Source organism: Alosa alosa, chromosome 16, assembly GCF_017589495.1.
Source record: "Alosa alosa isolate M-15738 ecotype Scorff River chromosome 16, AALO_Geno_1.1, whole genome shotgun sequence".
Taxonomy (NCBI): Eukaryota; Metazoa; Chordata; class Actinopteri; order Clupeiformes; family Clupeidae; genus Alosa; species Alosa alosa.
This window is the reverse complement of record NC_063204.1, coordinates 16,891,269-16,907,905: the sequence shown is the minus strand read 5'-3', so window position 1 is coordinate 16,907,905 and position 16,637 is coordinate 16,891,269. Positions and strand designations below refer to the sequence as shown.

Sequence of the window (16,637 nt, the reverse complement as noted above, 5' to 3'; positions counted from 1 at the left end):
CACGTTTTCTGAAAATGTTGTTCCATGTGCCCTTTTTTAAATGTTAGCCCCTGCCCCTTCAAAGGTCTCTGCACGCCCCTGGTAAAGATAGATCACCAAGAAGTTTATACTGACCAGATTGTGGTCACAACGGCTGCCTTGAACTCTCATGCAGGATATAATGGCATTTCTTCAGGACAGAGCAGGAAAAACTTGAAGCAACTATGAATGACCATCCTGAGCATCAAGACCTCAACAAAGAAAGGAGGGAGCTAGAAGCTAGGTGAACTCTGGACAAAATGAAAATGGGGACAGTGCACTGTAGATGGAGTGGAGGGGGGAAAGAGTGGGGCCTATGGAGCCAGAAAAAATATTCTGCTCATCAGCTCAGCAGAGAGGAGGCAAGAAGGGAGAGAAGATCGAGAACCAAGGAAAAACAACAGAGACAGGAGGTGAAGATGAACAGAAGAGGAACAAAAGCAATGGAATGGACAGGGTGACAAGGAACAATGACGATTAATTGTCATCTGAATGGGAGTAGCACTTAGAACAGAAATTGAGACTAGCTCAAGGTCCTATTGGGTTTATTATTATTATTATTATTATTATTATTATTATTATTAATAATATTTTGTTTAGTTTTGATGGAAACCATAACATTGATTAGGCTATTGTGATGTAGACTAAATTACCCAATAGAGGAAGGGATTTTATTAATTTACTTTATTCTGTTGCATTTATTATTATTATTATTATTATTATTATTAGTCTGGGCCTTGATAGGATTTTAGACTATTTTGCACACAAGAATTAACGTCCTGCCTGAAAGGGCAAACAACGCTCCGACGAGTAAATAGGCTATTTTATGTTGTGCATTATTCTAATGGTCAGGTGAGGTCTATTAGGTATACAGGTTGTGTCCCATTTAAACATGCCAAAGCGGTAGACATGGCTCATAAACATGTGACTGAAAACGTCATCGTGATGTTATTTCCGGGATAGCTGGGTTCAGTTTCGTAGGGCTGTAAACTGTTTAGCCATTTGTTCTGCCTTAATTGTTTAACTTTAGACGAAATGAATCGAATTTTTGGTCGAGGAAAAGCTAAGGGGCCACCCCCGAACTTAACAGATTGCATAGGAGGTGTAAGTATTCATTCAAATAACTTTTGAATGCCTTGTCGTACCAAACAAAGGAACTTTGTTCATTGTTAATGAGCTGTCATGACAGCTAGCGTTAGCTAGAGAAATAATTCAGACTTCTGTTGAAGAATCTCAGCTTTGTCAACACGAAAGACATGAAAATGTATAGTAATGCTCATACTATAGACTATATACTCAGACTATAACATTATTGTAACGTTACGTGATAGTGAATTTATTTAGTGTGGGCTCAGAGTCGTTCAAACAGACCGATTTGGCGAATCATTAAACAGAACATCTAACATTAGAAGCTACTTAGCTAACATCAGAACACATTCTCTGCTAACATTAACAAGATATCTAGTAACGTTAACGTTGTCACATTTATTCTATAGTTCATTGCTACAAAAACAGCGACATGGAGTGTAACGTAGTGTGCTAAAGTCAGTGCGGCCTGTAATGACGTAGGTTACATTGGTTTTGCTCGAAATGTTTTGCTGTCAATTTTATTGCGTCTTTGATAGGCCTATACTATAGGCGTGATGTTATCTAACTGCCAGAGCTGGTACCTTGGGAACTTGAAAACAAAGCTAATGCCAGAGTGACCAATGCTCTATTATCTGTCGTGATCTTGAGGAAATAAATAAAAACATCAATTACAAAGTATTCATCCGGGTCATGAAGTGGTTGTTCTATTATGGGCGTGGACTGTCCGACTTGAAAGACAGGTTGCATGGCAAGCGATTCGATTTAGGAAGTCATATATGGCACGAATAATGGTTTCTAGACCGGGTGAAATCAGCAGTATGTTACAATGTTGCCTCTTGCACCTGTATCTCTCTCATTGACACACACAGGTGGATGCACGGGCTGAATCCGTTGACAAGAAAATAGCCAGGTTAGATGCAGAACTGGCGAAATACAAGGATCAGATGAAGAAGATGCGAGATGGACCCTCGAAGGTAGTATCAGTAACTTACCTGACACTAACATACACATTGAGTGGCCTGTTTAAGAGTGCTTTAGAGAATTACCTTTAAGAATTAGAGGTGCTGTTGAAATAAGTTAAATGTCCCTATATCTAATTCTAATCTTACACATCTGCATAGCCCGTCATAATAGAATGATTGACTATAATTTTTCCTTCTAAATCTTTCCAGAACATGGTGAAGCAGAAAGCAATGCGAGTCCTGAAGCAGAAGAGAATGTAAGTCAATCACACACATTTAGTCGTTACAAACTTACCACTAGGTAAAGGTATTTTGATTGAAGTATGATTAAAGATGTATTTTCTATAAATTGTACACATTGGTGTATAATGAGTATTGGTGCAATACATCAGTCAGCATATACCATATATATCATGTTTTGCTTGTGATTAGACGGATGTTCAATTATCCCAAAGTCAAGAGTTTAATACTTTGTGCTTAAATGAAGGCCAAGGATGTTTACCTTATATTTTGCTATTTGTGCTCTTTGGTGAAACGTTTATCATATTACATTTAGCAAGTTGTGCTTGGATAATGGCAAGTAAAACGCTGCTTATCACCAGCAGTCAACAAATTAAAACAAGAAGGTATCTCTACCTACCCCAGTCTGATGTGTCCTCTGTTCTGTAGGTATGAGGGGCAGAGAGATCAGTTGACGCAACAATCCTTCAACATGGAACAAGCCAACTATACCATCCAGACCCTGAAGGACACTAAAACCACTGTATGAACTACTACATACCACACATTCACACAAACAAACCTCAAACAGCTTAAAAATACTATGGATTCAACTCCCCCATCTCCTGTTTGTAGGTGGACGCCATGAAGATCGCAGCCAAAGACATGAAAAAGGCATACAAAAATGTGAAGATTGATCAGATTGACGTAAGCTTTTTTTACATTCACAATATTCTCTCTGTATTCCTACAATGCATTGGTCATGTGCCTTGCGGGCATGTGAAGAAATGTGATCATTCAACATTATCTTGATGGATGATATATTGATGATGTTTTTGTTTGGTTGCAGGATCTGCAAGACCAGCTGGAGGACATGATGGAGGATGCTAATGAAGTACAGGAGGCCCTGAGCCGAAGCTATGGCACTCCCGACATAGATGAAGACGACCTTGAGGCGGGTCAGTATTACCATCCAACACAAGAAAGTGTATTATTTTAGCATGTCAGCTGTTTTGCTCCATTGTGCAAGCTAGCACAGTATAGATCCACAGATCATGACAAAGGTCTTAAGCACAGCTGAAAAAAGGAAATGACAGATCAACCCGCATTTCATACCAAGCAATGTCTATTTAAAGCCACTATTTTATTGATGGCTGGTTGTGAAACTAATCAGACTGGCTAAGATCAGCCTAACGGCTCCCACACACAGCTGCGTGCATCGCGTTGCTGGAGACGCATCCCATTCACTTTAAATGGGCTCACGTGATCCGTTGCCGAACTGAATTGTGGGTCCGTCCACGTCAGCGTTTCTCCGCTGCTCGCGTTGAGGAGTTCAGCTGTTGCTGCACCGACAGACGGCACCGGCCAATCAAGCCAATCTACGGACGGCACCAACCAATCACATTACGGTTTTACTTCAAGTCATTTGCATAGCTACCGTCGGGAACACCCACTGGAATGCGTTGACGGAACGCAGCTGTGTGTGGGAGCCGTTAAGCCACTATTTTATTGATGGCTGGTTGTGAAACTAATCAGACTGGCTAAGATCAGTCTTACAGCTCCCACACACAGTTGCGTGCGGTGCAGTGCTGGAGACACATCCCGTCCACTTTACATGGGCTTACGTCATCCGTTGCCAAACTGAATTGTGGGTCTGTTGTGTCGCGTTGCTCCTGTCACTCCTGAGAAGTTCGACACACCAGGTCATGTTTCCAAGTAGGTGGTTTAGTGGTAAGACAACCCAGAGGAAGTTGTAAACCTGATAACAGAACAGCCTGGGGGCTTCCATCTCCAAACTAAACCAAGCCAAAGGGCTCTTCTATTAGGAGGTGTACCATTTCCTCTGGATTAACTGTATTTCACAAAGGCAGAATTAAGAAATCCAAGATAAGTGATACCGCTAAACCAAGCCAAAGGGCTCTTCTATTAGAGGTGTACCATTTCCTGGATTAACTGTATTTCACAAAGGCAGAGATACCTAATTTCCCAACGATAACAGAACAGCCTGGGGCTTCCATCTCCAAACTAAACCAAGCCAAAGGGCTCTTCTATTAGGAGGTGTACCATTTCCTCTGGATTAACTGTATTTCACAAAGGCAGAATTAAGATACCCATTTCAATGATAACAGAACAGCCTGGGGCTTCCATCTCCAAACTAAACCAAGCCAAAGGGCTCTTCTATTAGGAGGTGTACCATTTCCTCTGGATTAACTGTATTTCACAAAGGCAGAATTAAGAAATCCAAGATAAGTGATACCGTAATTTCCCAATGATAACAGAACAGCCTGGGGGCTTCCATCTCCAAACTAAACCAAGCCAAAGGGCTCTTCTATTAGGAGGTGTACCATTTCCTCTGGATTAACTGTATTTCACAAAGGCAGAATTAAGAAATCCAAGATGAGTGATACCGTAATTTCCCAACGATAACAGAACAGCCTGGGGCTTCCATCTCCAAACTAAACCAAGCCAAAGGGCTCTTCTATTAGGAGGTGTACCATTTCCTCTGGATTAACTGTATTTCACAAAGGCAGAATTAAGAAATCCAAGATGAGTGATACCGTAATTTCCCAACGATAACAGAACAGCCTGGGGGCTTCCATCTCCAAACTAAACCAAGCCAAAGGGCTCTTCTATTAGGAGGTGTACCATTTCCTCTGGATTAACTGTATTTCTCAAAGGCAGAATTAAGAAATCCAAGATAAGTGATACCGTAATTTCCCAATGATAACAGAACAGCCTGGGGGCTTCCATCTCCAAACTAAACCAAGCCAAAGGGCTCTTCTATTAGGAGGTGTACCATTTCCTCTGGATTAACTGTATTTCACAAAGGCAGAATTAAGAAATCCAAGATAAGGGATACCGTAATTTCCCAACTATTAGCCTCGGCTTATACATTGATTTTGCCAAATTTCTTCAGCTATGAGGTTATACATAGGGGCAGTTTTGTTTCTTTTAACTTGCATAAAGCACTGTCCTGCAGCTTGTATACAATGCGGCTAATACACAAGAAATTACTGTGAAGCAAGGCTTGACCTAGCATTGTCTGGTCATCCTAGCTCAACACAGTTTCACTGACGCCAATCCAGGATGTGTAGTAGCGACTAGGACAAGCCTGGTGCAAGTAATTCAGGATACGTACCAATTAACTAAGTCTGGCTGTTCGCCTGGTTGGGACCAGTCTAGGTGCACAGAATAAATCCCCATGGTAACTTGTGTGCCATCTCTTGTGAAACCAAGTCAAGGCTAAATTCAGCCAGGATAACCAAACAATACCAGCTTAATCCCTTATCTAGGTTTTGTGAAATACTCCTCAGGTTTGTCACCTAATTGGAATACACCCCTGCTCTTCATATGAGAGACGTTAAGAGAAAGAACAGGATGCTGCACACTGAAGGATATTACACTGTTTGATGGGGATCATTTTAGTTTTCAGCAGTGTCATGTGCTTTGCTCTTAGAACTGGATGCACTTGGTGATGAACTGCTCTTTGATGAGGACTCCTCTTACCTTGACGAAGCCTCCACTGCTCCATCCATACCCGAGGGTCTACCAGGAGACAAATCTACCAACAGGGTAAATGTTTGTTTTTGTTGTTTCTTTTTACAAGCCTGATGCTCACAAGATCAGCATTGTTCCTCTCTCATCTAAGAGAGTTGGGAAGTCCATTCCACATCTCTTAGTGACAAAAGCAGCACAGCAGCATGACAAATGCTCATGGTGAGTGCAGTGGAACGGGACCAGCTGGGTAATGGGATTGGCCCCTGTCCACCAGCTATCCTTGAGCCAATAGGGGGAAATTGGTATTGGCTGTGCAATTGACAGGAGAGATTCATACTGGACGAGATTGATAGTGTGCTACCCGGAGTCCAGATAAAGAGCTATTTATTGCAGGACAACTAATCCCTAGAGATAAGAATCTGAGATTGGATTTAATCCTTTTCTATTTTAACACATCTTAATACTACACTTGAAATGTATACTTGTATAATTAAATCAAAGCTGGTAAGTGAGAAGTACTTCGTTCATCCCTAAAAAATGTTTTCTTATGTTTGCATTTCAGGATGGTGTTCTGGTTGATGAATTTGGCTTACCTCAGATCCCTGCAACATAAAGCTTACATGAACAAGGAGCACTCTTATTTTATATGAGAATCATGTTTATATTAAACTCAAGCCTATAAACACAGCCAATCTGCCTGAGAAGGAAAGGGGTATGCTAAGATAGCAAGCACCTCAGTTTGTCTTTTGCTCATTCAGAGACTAACCTGTTACGGCTATCAATATCAGGAATGTATCTACCGCAATCAACTTTCATGTTAATCCTTTTTCTATATTGCTTTTGATTTTACTTCATGGGGGTGTCAGGCAAAGCATTGTTTCTGTAGTTATAGCAGGGATCTTGGTGTATGGTTGACTGACTTTGTACTGCAACAATGTTGCCAACACGTGACATAATAAATTATTTTATATTTCATTTCTTCTGAAATAAGCCTTTTCTTAATTGATTATGTTCTATTTGTATAAAGCGCAAAAAAGTAGTTCAATATCCCTGATGTTTCTAGCTTTCAAATTCACAAGAGGTGCTTTATCATCAGTTCTCACACCAGAGCTATAAACCTCAAGTGTACTTTAATATGGCAGAGGATGATGTACAATATGGTGTATGGCAAAATCACTACAAAGTTAATAAATATGTTGAGTTAAACCATGTAGTCGCATATGATTGCATTAATTGAGTCAGTGTGAAATGATGCCTGGCAGTGTCAAGAGTCCATATAGCTGGAACATGTCTGCATTCACCAGCTGAGTCTGTAGCTTAGAGGGAAGATCTTCTTGTGGAGATACTCAACTATTTCTGTTTTGCCTTTGAGCTTCTCAAACTCATAATAGGGAATCTGTTTGGAAAAAAAAAAAATGTAACGAAGTGGTTTAGATGTCAAATCATGCAACACATTGAGACAAAACTATTAAAATGAGCATTCCAACTAAAAAACAAGGGCTACACTTACCTCCACTACTTCATAGCCCAGGAGTCCTAGATGTCTCTGTTTAATGGTTTCTTTACCCAGCAGCTGTTGTGCGTTCGCAGAAAACCTCTTCGGCCCGTTGATGCACACAGCAATCCTGCACACAGGACTGAAAATGACTTGGTGCAATGACAGATGCAGCAAGACCTCCATCAATACTAAATGCTTGTGTCAGCAGTTGGCTCTAAAAAAACAGGCAGGCTTTACCTCTTGTGGATCTCATCAATGTGGCTGGCTGGCAAGACATATCCCTCTTCATCCAACTTGATCTCCACATCTTCGAACACAGAGGAGAATCACTGCCTCATTACACTGCTCCCTCATTGGTAGAGCATAGGGTTGCACTAGTATGAGATTTATTTTCGCAGTATATCTCAGAAAATACGCTTTCATGATATATACAGAATATTTCTATAGTGGGTTTCTATTTGTAAGTCAGAGGTTACCAAAAAGACAGACATCAAATTTAGCCAGGGATATGGGAAAACATTTTTTTGGTTTAAGGTTATGAACAGGACATACAGTATGTTCTGCACGGATACTTGCTGTAGGTTCCTTGATAATCAAAAGTGAACTGAGCGTGACCCGACCTATTCTCACTTGAGAATTGGTTTGGTATCAGTCAGGCTAGAGGTCAGACCAAATCAAAGGTAGAGTAGGGTTGGGTGTTTTATATTTCTAACCCTCCACATTTCTCCTCTGATCTGTTTTTGAGTTTGATAAAAAAAGGTGAGTATCACCCAAAGGTAAGGAGTTATTGCACCTATGCAATAAACTGCAATTCTGAATGTGAGTGGATGTCCACTTACCTAGTGTGTAGCAATAAGGAGTTAAAACCCTTGAGGCAAAATATGATCTTGCCCCCAGCAAATCCACTAAACCTGACTTGACAGAGTTATAGAGGTGTGCATCAACTTGTGTCTCCAAAAAGCGTCCTGGCATCAGGAATGACTTCACACGGTATTTTGGCAAAAGCTGCGGCCCCTAGTCACAGAGAAGAAATGCACATGAGCAAATACAAAAGCAGACAAAAACTATAGCTCAGAAGTTTTTGCAGAGGGGAATGAGGACATGGCAAGGAAGAATTTGTACTATCAGCAGTCTGATCATAGTCAATCTGGTGCTTAAGGAAAACATTGATGCATACTGTACGTAGACCGAACTGGGGTGCATTTTCCAAAACTATAGTTGCTAACCTGTTGGCAACTTAGTTGGTTGGCAATGGGAAATTGCATTGCAACCAACAAAGTTGCTAACTTTATTAGCAACTATGTTTTTAGGAAACGCGCCCCTGTGCGTGGCTAGTGTAAGCTACATAACAGATATAAATGTTACATGGCCAGAGCATTTTAGTTATGACTGAGCTTCTCCAAATCACTTACATTATAAAAGGGACATTCCAGCTTCACAGTCATATAGAGCTGTGTGAGCTGAGCAAGCACCATCCTGTCTGTTCCCGAATCCTTTCCTGTGACACACAAACGCACATAATGGGCAATCACACCACACTAAACGCAGACATTTCACAGTATCCCATTATCTAGGGCTGGGTGTGTGTCTGATATGACCTAAGATGAATATCCTGGTAATTACAGATTTACCTAGGTAATGCTCTATAACATAAAAATGAATCATGACCAGACATATCTAATTCACTAAGACAAATTGACTTTGTATAAGAACCCAGCTCTAGTATCACATACCTACACAATTCTTCATAAGCAGTAAACATTAGCCAACAATAAAATTCAAAATAGCAGTCTGACTCTGTACCTTGTAGCTGCTGAAGGAAGTAGGGGCTGAAAACTTTTGAGACGAAGTTGAGTGGGAACCTCTGCAGCAGCGTGCAGGCATGCAGCAGCTCTAGGAGAACCCGTGGCTGGAACTGGGAGAAGCGCGCATGGAGCAGCGCCTCCACCTTCCGGAAGAACTGCGCTGCGTTGGGCGGCACATATCCCAGCACCCCCAGAGCCTCCAGCTGTCTGGCCACCTGGCTGGTGCTGTAATCGTCAGCGCGGTAGACAAAGCTCTCTGCGACCGCGTCAAAGACGGCCGGCGACCAGATGCAGCGCCGGCCAAAGTACTGCATCACTTTGGTGACGGTCTCAGGATGTGCCGTGAAGGCCTTCTTGGGCACGTGGAGCTCCAGCGCCTGAACTAGGAAGTGGTCACTGTGGCCAAAGTATATGAGGGCAGACAGCACAGCAGCCAGCTGGGCATCAGTAAAGACAGGCACGTGGCGCACAGCCTGCTTGCACAGGGCGATGACCAGCGGCAGTGCTTGGCTCTGACCCATTGCGACCAAGGCTCCAAGCACCTCGCTCACTGCCATCGGCTCCAAGCGTCCAGTCACTGAGAGTGTGTGGGTGTGCATGGTGTTCAGCAAGTCCTGGTAGCGCCCACCCTCCGCTACACCCGCCCCCAAAGCACCGTACACAGCCGCCAGCTCATCCTGGCTCCATTGGGCTGGGTCGCTGCATTGGAGCTGCTCCATCACCTGGCCCAGCATGGTGCAGTTTGGGCCCTCCAGGGCCAGCAGGGCTTGGGCCAGCATGCACAGTTCTGCCACGCCGAGACTCTCCTTGTCCAGACGCTCCTGGCTCTCCGACACCAGCCGCACCAGCAGCCGGCTCCAGGGGTCCAGGTAGAGGCGCGTGCAGGCCAGGAGGGTGGACACCAGCGCTGTGTCCCTCAGGCGGCTGCTCTCCTGCTCCAGCCTCTGGCACAGGCCCCGTAAGGCCTCGTCCGACAGGACCGTGGGGTCCCGCAGCCCACCCGCCCCATCCTGCTCGAGGTCGGCCAGCCGGTGGAGGATGGCGGCGGCGACGCGGTCAGAGAGGAGCAGTGAGGAGCGCAGCGTGCGTAGCAGCTGTCGCGAGGTGCCACAGGAGGATACACGCTCCAACATGGCTTGCTCCTGTTCCCTCGAGCCCAAAGCCACCCCTGTCAGGGACAGGCGCACGCCACCATCGGGAGGAGAGTCCCGATGCAGACGCACCGTTCCTGCCACATCCAACAATGGGTCACGGACGGCCATTGAGCAGACACCCATCCTCCCTGGTGATGGTGATAGTGGGGGCAGTGGCCAACGGGCCCGACGACAGCCATGTCTTAGGGAACAGCGGCTGGAGGAAGTCCACGGACACACCACACAAGCTTGCTCCTGAGGGCCACACACACTCAGGAAGCGTACAGAGGAGAGGAGAGGAGACCCAATCAAACCCAGCTGCTGAGCTCTTTGTAACACCTTTAGAGCCATGGCTGGATATCAAGGTGACCAGCTAAACCTGAGCACAGAAACAATATGTGCAATGTAAGTTCATGTAGAGCTTAAGTAAATCCAAAGACAAGCTAAAGGATTTATGTCAACTGACATGCAAAGGAAAACAAACCAACACAATATAATCAAGAAGGTTAACGTTATGTTTTAAGTTCCCTTCACGTGGATTAATTCATTCAAACTACAACACTCATGGAATATGATTCACATAATGATTCGCATAAGATTAAGCCTGTCCTACAATGCTCCTTAAATCTATTTACTTGCGTAATTTGAAAAAGTAATTTATCCATCTTGACATGACTTTGCCCTTGCAGTTGTTAGCTAAGCGGAAGTTGTCACATGTATTACAGTTTAACACAGTAGTTATTCATTGTGAGTGAAGACCGGAGAAGACAAGTGAGTAAACATAATGTTCACAGAGACGTACACGAGGCATTCTGGCTTATGAACAAAACATAAGTGTATTTACCTTCTGCTTTACACATCGCTATTTACAACAGCCGACGCCGCCACCATTGCTGCCTAGCTTTCACATGCGGTTCTTCTACTAGTCTATCTACTACACAACCACTCATGCATCAGCCTCGGTGCTCTGGGCGGGATCAAAGAGAATCCCCGGATGTTATTTTGTAACCAATAGATTGACGTAAGCGGAGACGTAAAATCAAGGCGACAGACATGGTTATTTAATCACAGATAAATAGCATATCAAAGTTTTCTCCCTATTTAAAAAATATACTTATTTTATACAAATATAACATATGTGAACTCAGTTTCTTAAAAAAAAATGTATGTAAAATGTTTTACTTAGCAGCCTACTTGCATGTTAAAGCAAATCCCCTTTTAAAAAAGGGATGTCTTTCAGAAAATGTCATCTTACTATTCAATGACAGCAAAATGGTAATGTAGTAGCCTATGTCCATCCCATGATAGGATTGACATAATTATGCATTATCCTCTGAATATCATCCCATAATTATCTGCAAATAGGCTAGGTGTGGGAGCTCAGCATATTTCTGCTATTTATGATAATACATAAAATAGAAAATTAAGACCAAAACGTATGGCATTGGGAGGGCTGATGGCATTCACCCATTTATGTTATTGTTGCCAGCTATGAGCTATAATGGTCTGATCTTAACTGTAGGCTGATGTTTACTTGCTTACTCTTTTGTAACAATTTTGATTTCATGGCCTTATAGGCTATTTATTTGTTCTCTTAATTATTTGTTTAGCCTGCTAATTTTCCGTTTATGGGTCATTCCGTGTCAAATCACAAGGTTGTTGGGGCACCGTCTTAGATTATGTTTAACATTGTCAAGAATCGGACCCAAAACCAAGGCCTGTCAAATATTTCTGTTCAAATCCTATGTCTTCATATTATTTTCAGTCCTTGAAATTCAGTTTTACAGCATGAACATTATCTGGGAAGCAATGTTTGGGCATTAATATAATGAAAAGTATTATTCATAGACAGCCCAAACTTTTTAGAGTGGAAGACAAACGTGTTCTCAGTATGACTGAATCATTAAAAGTTTATGCCATTCTTGATGATTTTCTACAGGGCCCTATTTGGAATAAAGTGCAACAAGAGTAGTGTATGGTATAAACTTGTTTTTATATCAATCATGTGGTATCAGTCATTATTTTTCTTTAGACCTACATACTATATTGTATTAATGTTACCAAGATTTGAGCTCTACATATAATGGGCTTGAAGATTTTAAGGATTAAACAAGAGGAGGTTGTGTTTTTCTTTCATTTTCATAGGATTAAAATAGTATGTGGGGTAGCTATAAGGCACTTGAAAATGTATGTGAAAGTAGCTCAGTGTATGAGCATTTAATGTACGAAGTGCCACTGTTATGCCATAGACAAACTATTGTTTTGCCTCAGGGACGAGAATGTAAACGCATAGGTATGCAACAGTGTAAAAAGTGTATTTATATTATAAAACATGGTACATCATTGGCACTTATACACAAAATGATACCTGAGCTATTCCCATTGATTTTCTTGTTCCTACTACCTACCTCACATACCATTTCAGTCCTATGAACATTACCAAAAAATGCAATCACGTCTTGTTTTATCCTTAATATCTTGATGCATTTGTTGCAGGGACCTCAACTCAACATTAAAGTATTGTATTTGTAGACAAAATAATGATTGGAGCCATGTGGATACGGAAATTAGTTAACAAGACCCCCAATATCACCAGTTTTGCACTTTGTTCCACATCTAGAGCCTTAAAACTATGGGCATGAAGTACAAATTTGTAATGGTCCAATCATACATTACATTACATTACATTACATTTGGCTGACGCTTTTTAACCAAAGCGACTAACAACATGGTAAACAGTAAGTTTTAGAACAATTCTCACAATTTTAGGACAGTTTAAAAAAACATTATAGTACAGTAAGAATAAGTGCGTCGGTGAGTGCTGTTTTTAACAGTTACTTGTCAGTTTAAAACTGCTGGTGAGTGCTAGGATCAGTAAGACTTGTTGTAAGTGTTGCTATGAGAGTAGATGTTCTCTAAAGAGCTGGGTCTTCAGGAGTTTTTGAAAGTGGAAAAGGATGTCCCTGCCCTTGTAGGAACTGGCAGTGTGTTCCACCAACGAGGAGGAACAACAGATGAGAAAAGTTTGGATTGGCTTGAGCGCATGCGGGTGGTAGAGCTAGGCGTGGATTCGTCAGAGGAGCTCAGCGGTCTGGAGGTAGTGTAAGTCTGTATGAGGGCATTCAAGTAGGTGGGAGCAGAACCGGAGACTACTTTGTAGGCAAGCGTTAGAGACTTCCACCCTACAATTGGACAGACTAGGAATAATACTTTTCAAGATATTAATGCCCAAACAGGCCTCCAAGATAAGGCCTTTCTTAAGAGTGTAAAAAACAAAATCAAGGGTGAAAAATGTATTAACACGTTGGAAGTTAACAAAAATATTTTACAGGTCTTAGTTTTGGGACCTAAGCAAAATCTGGGATGGTGCAGCAACCATCGTCCTGGATTTTGCCTGATTTGACACAGAATGACCCTTATGTATTATTTATAATTCCTGATTTCTCATAAGTCTTACCATTTGTTTTCTTCATTGTTTTAATAACTGTGCATACTGACTCACTGGTTTGCTCTTATAAAATATTAAAAACCTTGTAAAGACCTTATACTTAAAAGGTAACCACAACGACCAAATTGAAAATATTCAGGAGAAAATGTTTATCCATTTTCTCCCACTTCAGACGTTAGACTCTCCTAGAATGCTTTATTCTCAGATATTTCTCTTCATGAAATCATACTGGTTGCTTCTACAGTTTCTCAACATTGCATTGATGGTAGCAGAATGTAAGGATGACCACACACAACAAAACTGATGTTTAAGAGCAAATATTTATTCACATTCACATGTAAGCACTTATTCACAAAATTCAATCATCTGAGTTTGTTTTTTATTTTATTATTTCTCATTATTTTCCCTCTTCAGTTGTTTCTACCTGGCTCGCCTTGTATTGAGAACACTGATACCCCGTAAGGTATTTGTCACAGGTAAGAGTATAGGAAAAAGAGAACCCCCCTCCCTTATCAAGCCCACAAGAATGTGTGTGAGAGCCCTCATGCAGCCCGACGCTGCAGCCTCCAAGATTGTCGTCATGTTGCAAGTCATTGTCCCACACTTCAATTCTAAGCGCATGTGTAGCTTCCACATGACCAAGATAATAATGGGCGTTCCAGTGGGGGTTAGCATTGTCTTGGACATGGTGAGTCTGATGGCGAATATGCCAGTAGGACAATTTGGCATAAGGGTCAGGTGGTCCAATAGGATCCAAACCAGACCCCATACCCCAGGCGTTGTGGATGCTCACACTAAGCTTTCCCTTCATCGGGGACAGTGGGCAACATTCAGGGGAAAGGTTGGGCTGGCCAGTGCACTGCTCTGAAGGCTGCTCCTTAGGCAAAGCATTGTTCCTAAGATACAGCCTCACTGCGTTTTTCACATTTCTCCTAACAGTAAGGTCAGCTACCAGCTCATGGAGTGGAAACAGAGAGTAGGAGACAATGTCAGGGATTTCCTTCAAGCTCTGCAGCCAGCTTCTGAACTCAGCAGAATCATTCTTGGAGAGTGACACCTCTCCAAACCACCCATCTCCACCCACCACTTCTGTAACATGGTTCAAGTAAGATAGCTCTGACTCTATTTGGGAGTTGCTATTCTGTAGAAGTGAGCTGCACTTGCTGGTTGTCATTGATGGCTCAACGTAGCCCAGGCCGATGGAAAGCCCAGTATTGATGCAGTCCTTTGCTTGGGAAGAAGAGTGACCATTTACACTAGCAAGACAGGAGCGGATGGAGGTGAGTCGGGTCAGACGCCCTCCAAGTTCCACCTGCCGGATGTAATGGGTGCCGTACGTGTCAACAAACCGACTGTAGAGGTGCTGAGTTAGTGTAGTGTACTGGGCTGGAAGGGACTGCACATGGGTAAGAAACTCTGGGCTGAGAAGAGGAAAGTTTGGGACACGGTAACTGAGAAGAGAAGGAGACAAATTGGAAATAATATTTAGAGGTATAACAATAAACTGAAACATTGGGCTCCATGACAATTTCTGTCAAACCATGCATTGGGATAAGCAGTGCTAAAAGAGAAAGCCTGCAGAAATATTTAACTTCAAGATCACATCACACTTTAATGGCCTTTTTAATTGACAATTCATTTGAGAATATATTGCATTGTTTAGTCTTTTTATTGTGTGTCTTTGCATAAAAAACATCTGCAATGGCCACCCTAGGCTCTGTGGAGTACAGTTGAGCATAATGTTACAAAATGGACATGTTTGAAATTAAGTTTCAGAAGATACCACTTACAGTAACATACCTGTAATGGGTACAGCTGAGTTGGTGAGAAGTAAAGGCTGACTTGTCTATTCTAGACTGGGCCATGGCATATTCCACAGCATTGGAATGGCTGCCCCCGACATTCACGTCCCCCATATCACCCAGGTCCAGCCCTATGCTCCAATCATTATTTATGGCAGAGGTGGTACTCTCTGCCACATTAGTGACAGAGCTGAGCAATGCACTGGTCAGCTCCTGCTTACAGTTGGTGTTATGGCGCCAGTCCAGCACAGAAAGAGGCAGTTTCTGCAGCTGGTCCCCCTGATGTGGGTTCTCGCATAGGGTGCAGGTGTTTGTTGGGGTCAGGTATGTCTGGAGGTCCAGCACATAGGCTCCTTTGTGCTGCATCATAACCACATCAAACCCCTCTCCAGCAAGGTTGTGGCCTGGGACGAATGGTGCATCGTGGCACTCCTGTAGAGTCCCTGTGCGACAGGTGTGGATGACACCCAAGTGGCTTAAGAAGAGGAGTATGGGTAGGGGGAATGGCATGGTTATATGTTACCTAAATGAAAACCGTAATAGTAATGAATACTTTCAGTAACAGCTGTTTATCCAGTGAAGGAAAGATGGCTTGCATATTGAAAGTATACATAGTGTTATTTCAATATCAAGACCATATTAAACAAGAATAAATAAACTGTAAAATTGTAAGATTATGAAACAACTTGATAAAAACACATACAATTTTTTAAAATTTTTGTTATTGTCAGAATGAAAACGTAACCTTTTTTGGACTTCTCTGTTTTGCTGCTCTATCTCTGCTCGTTCTACAAGTTTTGAACCTTTCCTCATCTTTTAATACAGAAAGTGCAAGGCCAAACTTAAACAGATGGACCATTCTCATATTGATGGTGATAATTTTGGCAAACTGAACTAATATAACAGATGTGCCATTCTCATGAGGAGAATATTTAAGAAAAGCAAGCATCAAAAATATTACTGTGTGTTTCCAGTACATTACCAAATTTACATCTAAATTTTACAGCATCTTAACATGGAGTCATTATGGTGTAAGATGAATAAATTGTAAATATATAACAGTACACCAAATGACTGTATGAAGGTGAGAGATCAGGTGAAGACTAATTACTTTATATATTTGTATGTTACATTTGTATATTTGTGTTTGTGTATTTACAAATAC

At 42.1% G+C, this 16,637-nt stretch overlaps 3 protein-coding genes across 3 annotated transcripts; 1 reads left to right on the top strand and 2 right to left on the bottom strand.

The window, feature by feature from the left end:
• Window positions 1-961: 961 nt before the first annotated feature.
• Window positions 962-6,761, top strand: chmp5b (charged multivesicular body protein 5b). Its single transcript, XM_048266419.1, has 8 exons — window positions 962-1,122; window positions 1,977-2,081; window positions 2,280-2,326; window positions 2,739-2,832; window positions 2,925-2,996; window positions 3,139-3,247; window positions 5,746-5,861; window positions 6,349-6,761. The coding sequence occupies exons 1-8, from the start codon at window positions 1,054-1,056 to the stop codon at window positions 6,397-6,399; spliced, it is 663 nt and encodes a 220-aa protein (XP_048122376.1). The 5' UTR covers window positions 962-1,053; the 3' UTR covers window positions 6,400-6,761.
• A 116-nt stretch (window positions 6,762-6,877) lies between these two features.
• fastkd3 (FAST kinase domains 3) lies at window positions 6,878-11,180 on the bottom strand. Its single transcript, XM_048266418.1, has 7 exons — window positions 11,067-11,180; window positions 9,088-10,601; window positions 8,697-8,782; window positions 8,124-8,298; window positions 7,522-7,591; window positions 7,297-7,411; window positions 6,878-7,182 (listed from the first exon to the last, which is right to left on the bottom strand). Exons 2-7 carry the CDS (start codon window positions 10,571-10,573, stop codon window positions 7,084-7,086), a joined length of 2,031 nt encoding a protein of 676 aa, XP_048122375.1. The 5' UTR covers window positions 10,574-10,601; window positions 11,067-11,180; the 3' UTR covers window positions 6,878-7,083.
• Window positions 11,181-14,042: 2,862 nt separating this feature from the next.
• Window positions 14,043-16,088, bottom strand: LOC125309679 (perforin-1-like). The gene is made up of 2 exons (XM_048266742.1): window positions 15,471-16,088; window positions 14,043-15,121 (listed from the first exon to the last, which is right to left on the bottom strand). The coding sequence occupies exons 1-2, from the start codon at window positions 15,980-15,982 to the stop codon at window positions 14,068-14,070; spliced, it is 1,566 nt and encodes a 521-aa protein (XP_048122699.1). The 5' UTR covers window positions 15,983-16,088; the 3' UTR covers window positions 14,043-14,067.
• Between the last annotated feature and the right edge of the window lie 549 nt (window positions 16,089-16,637).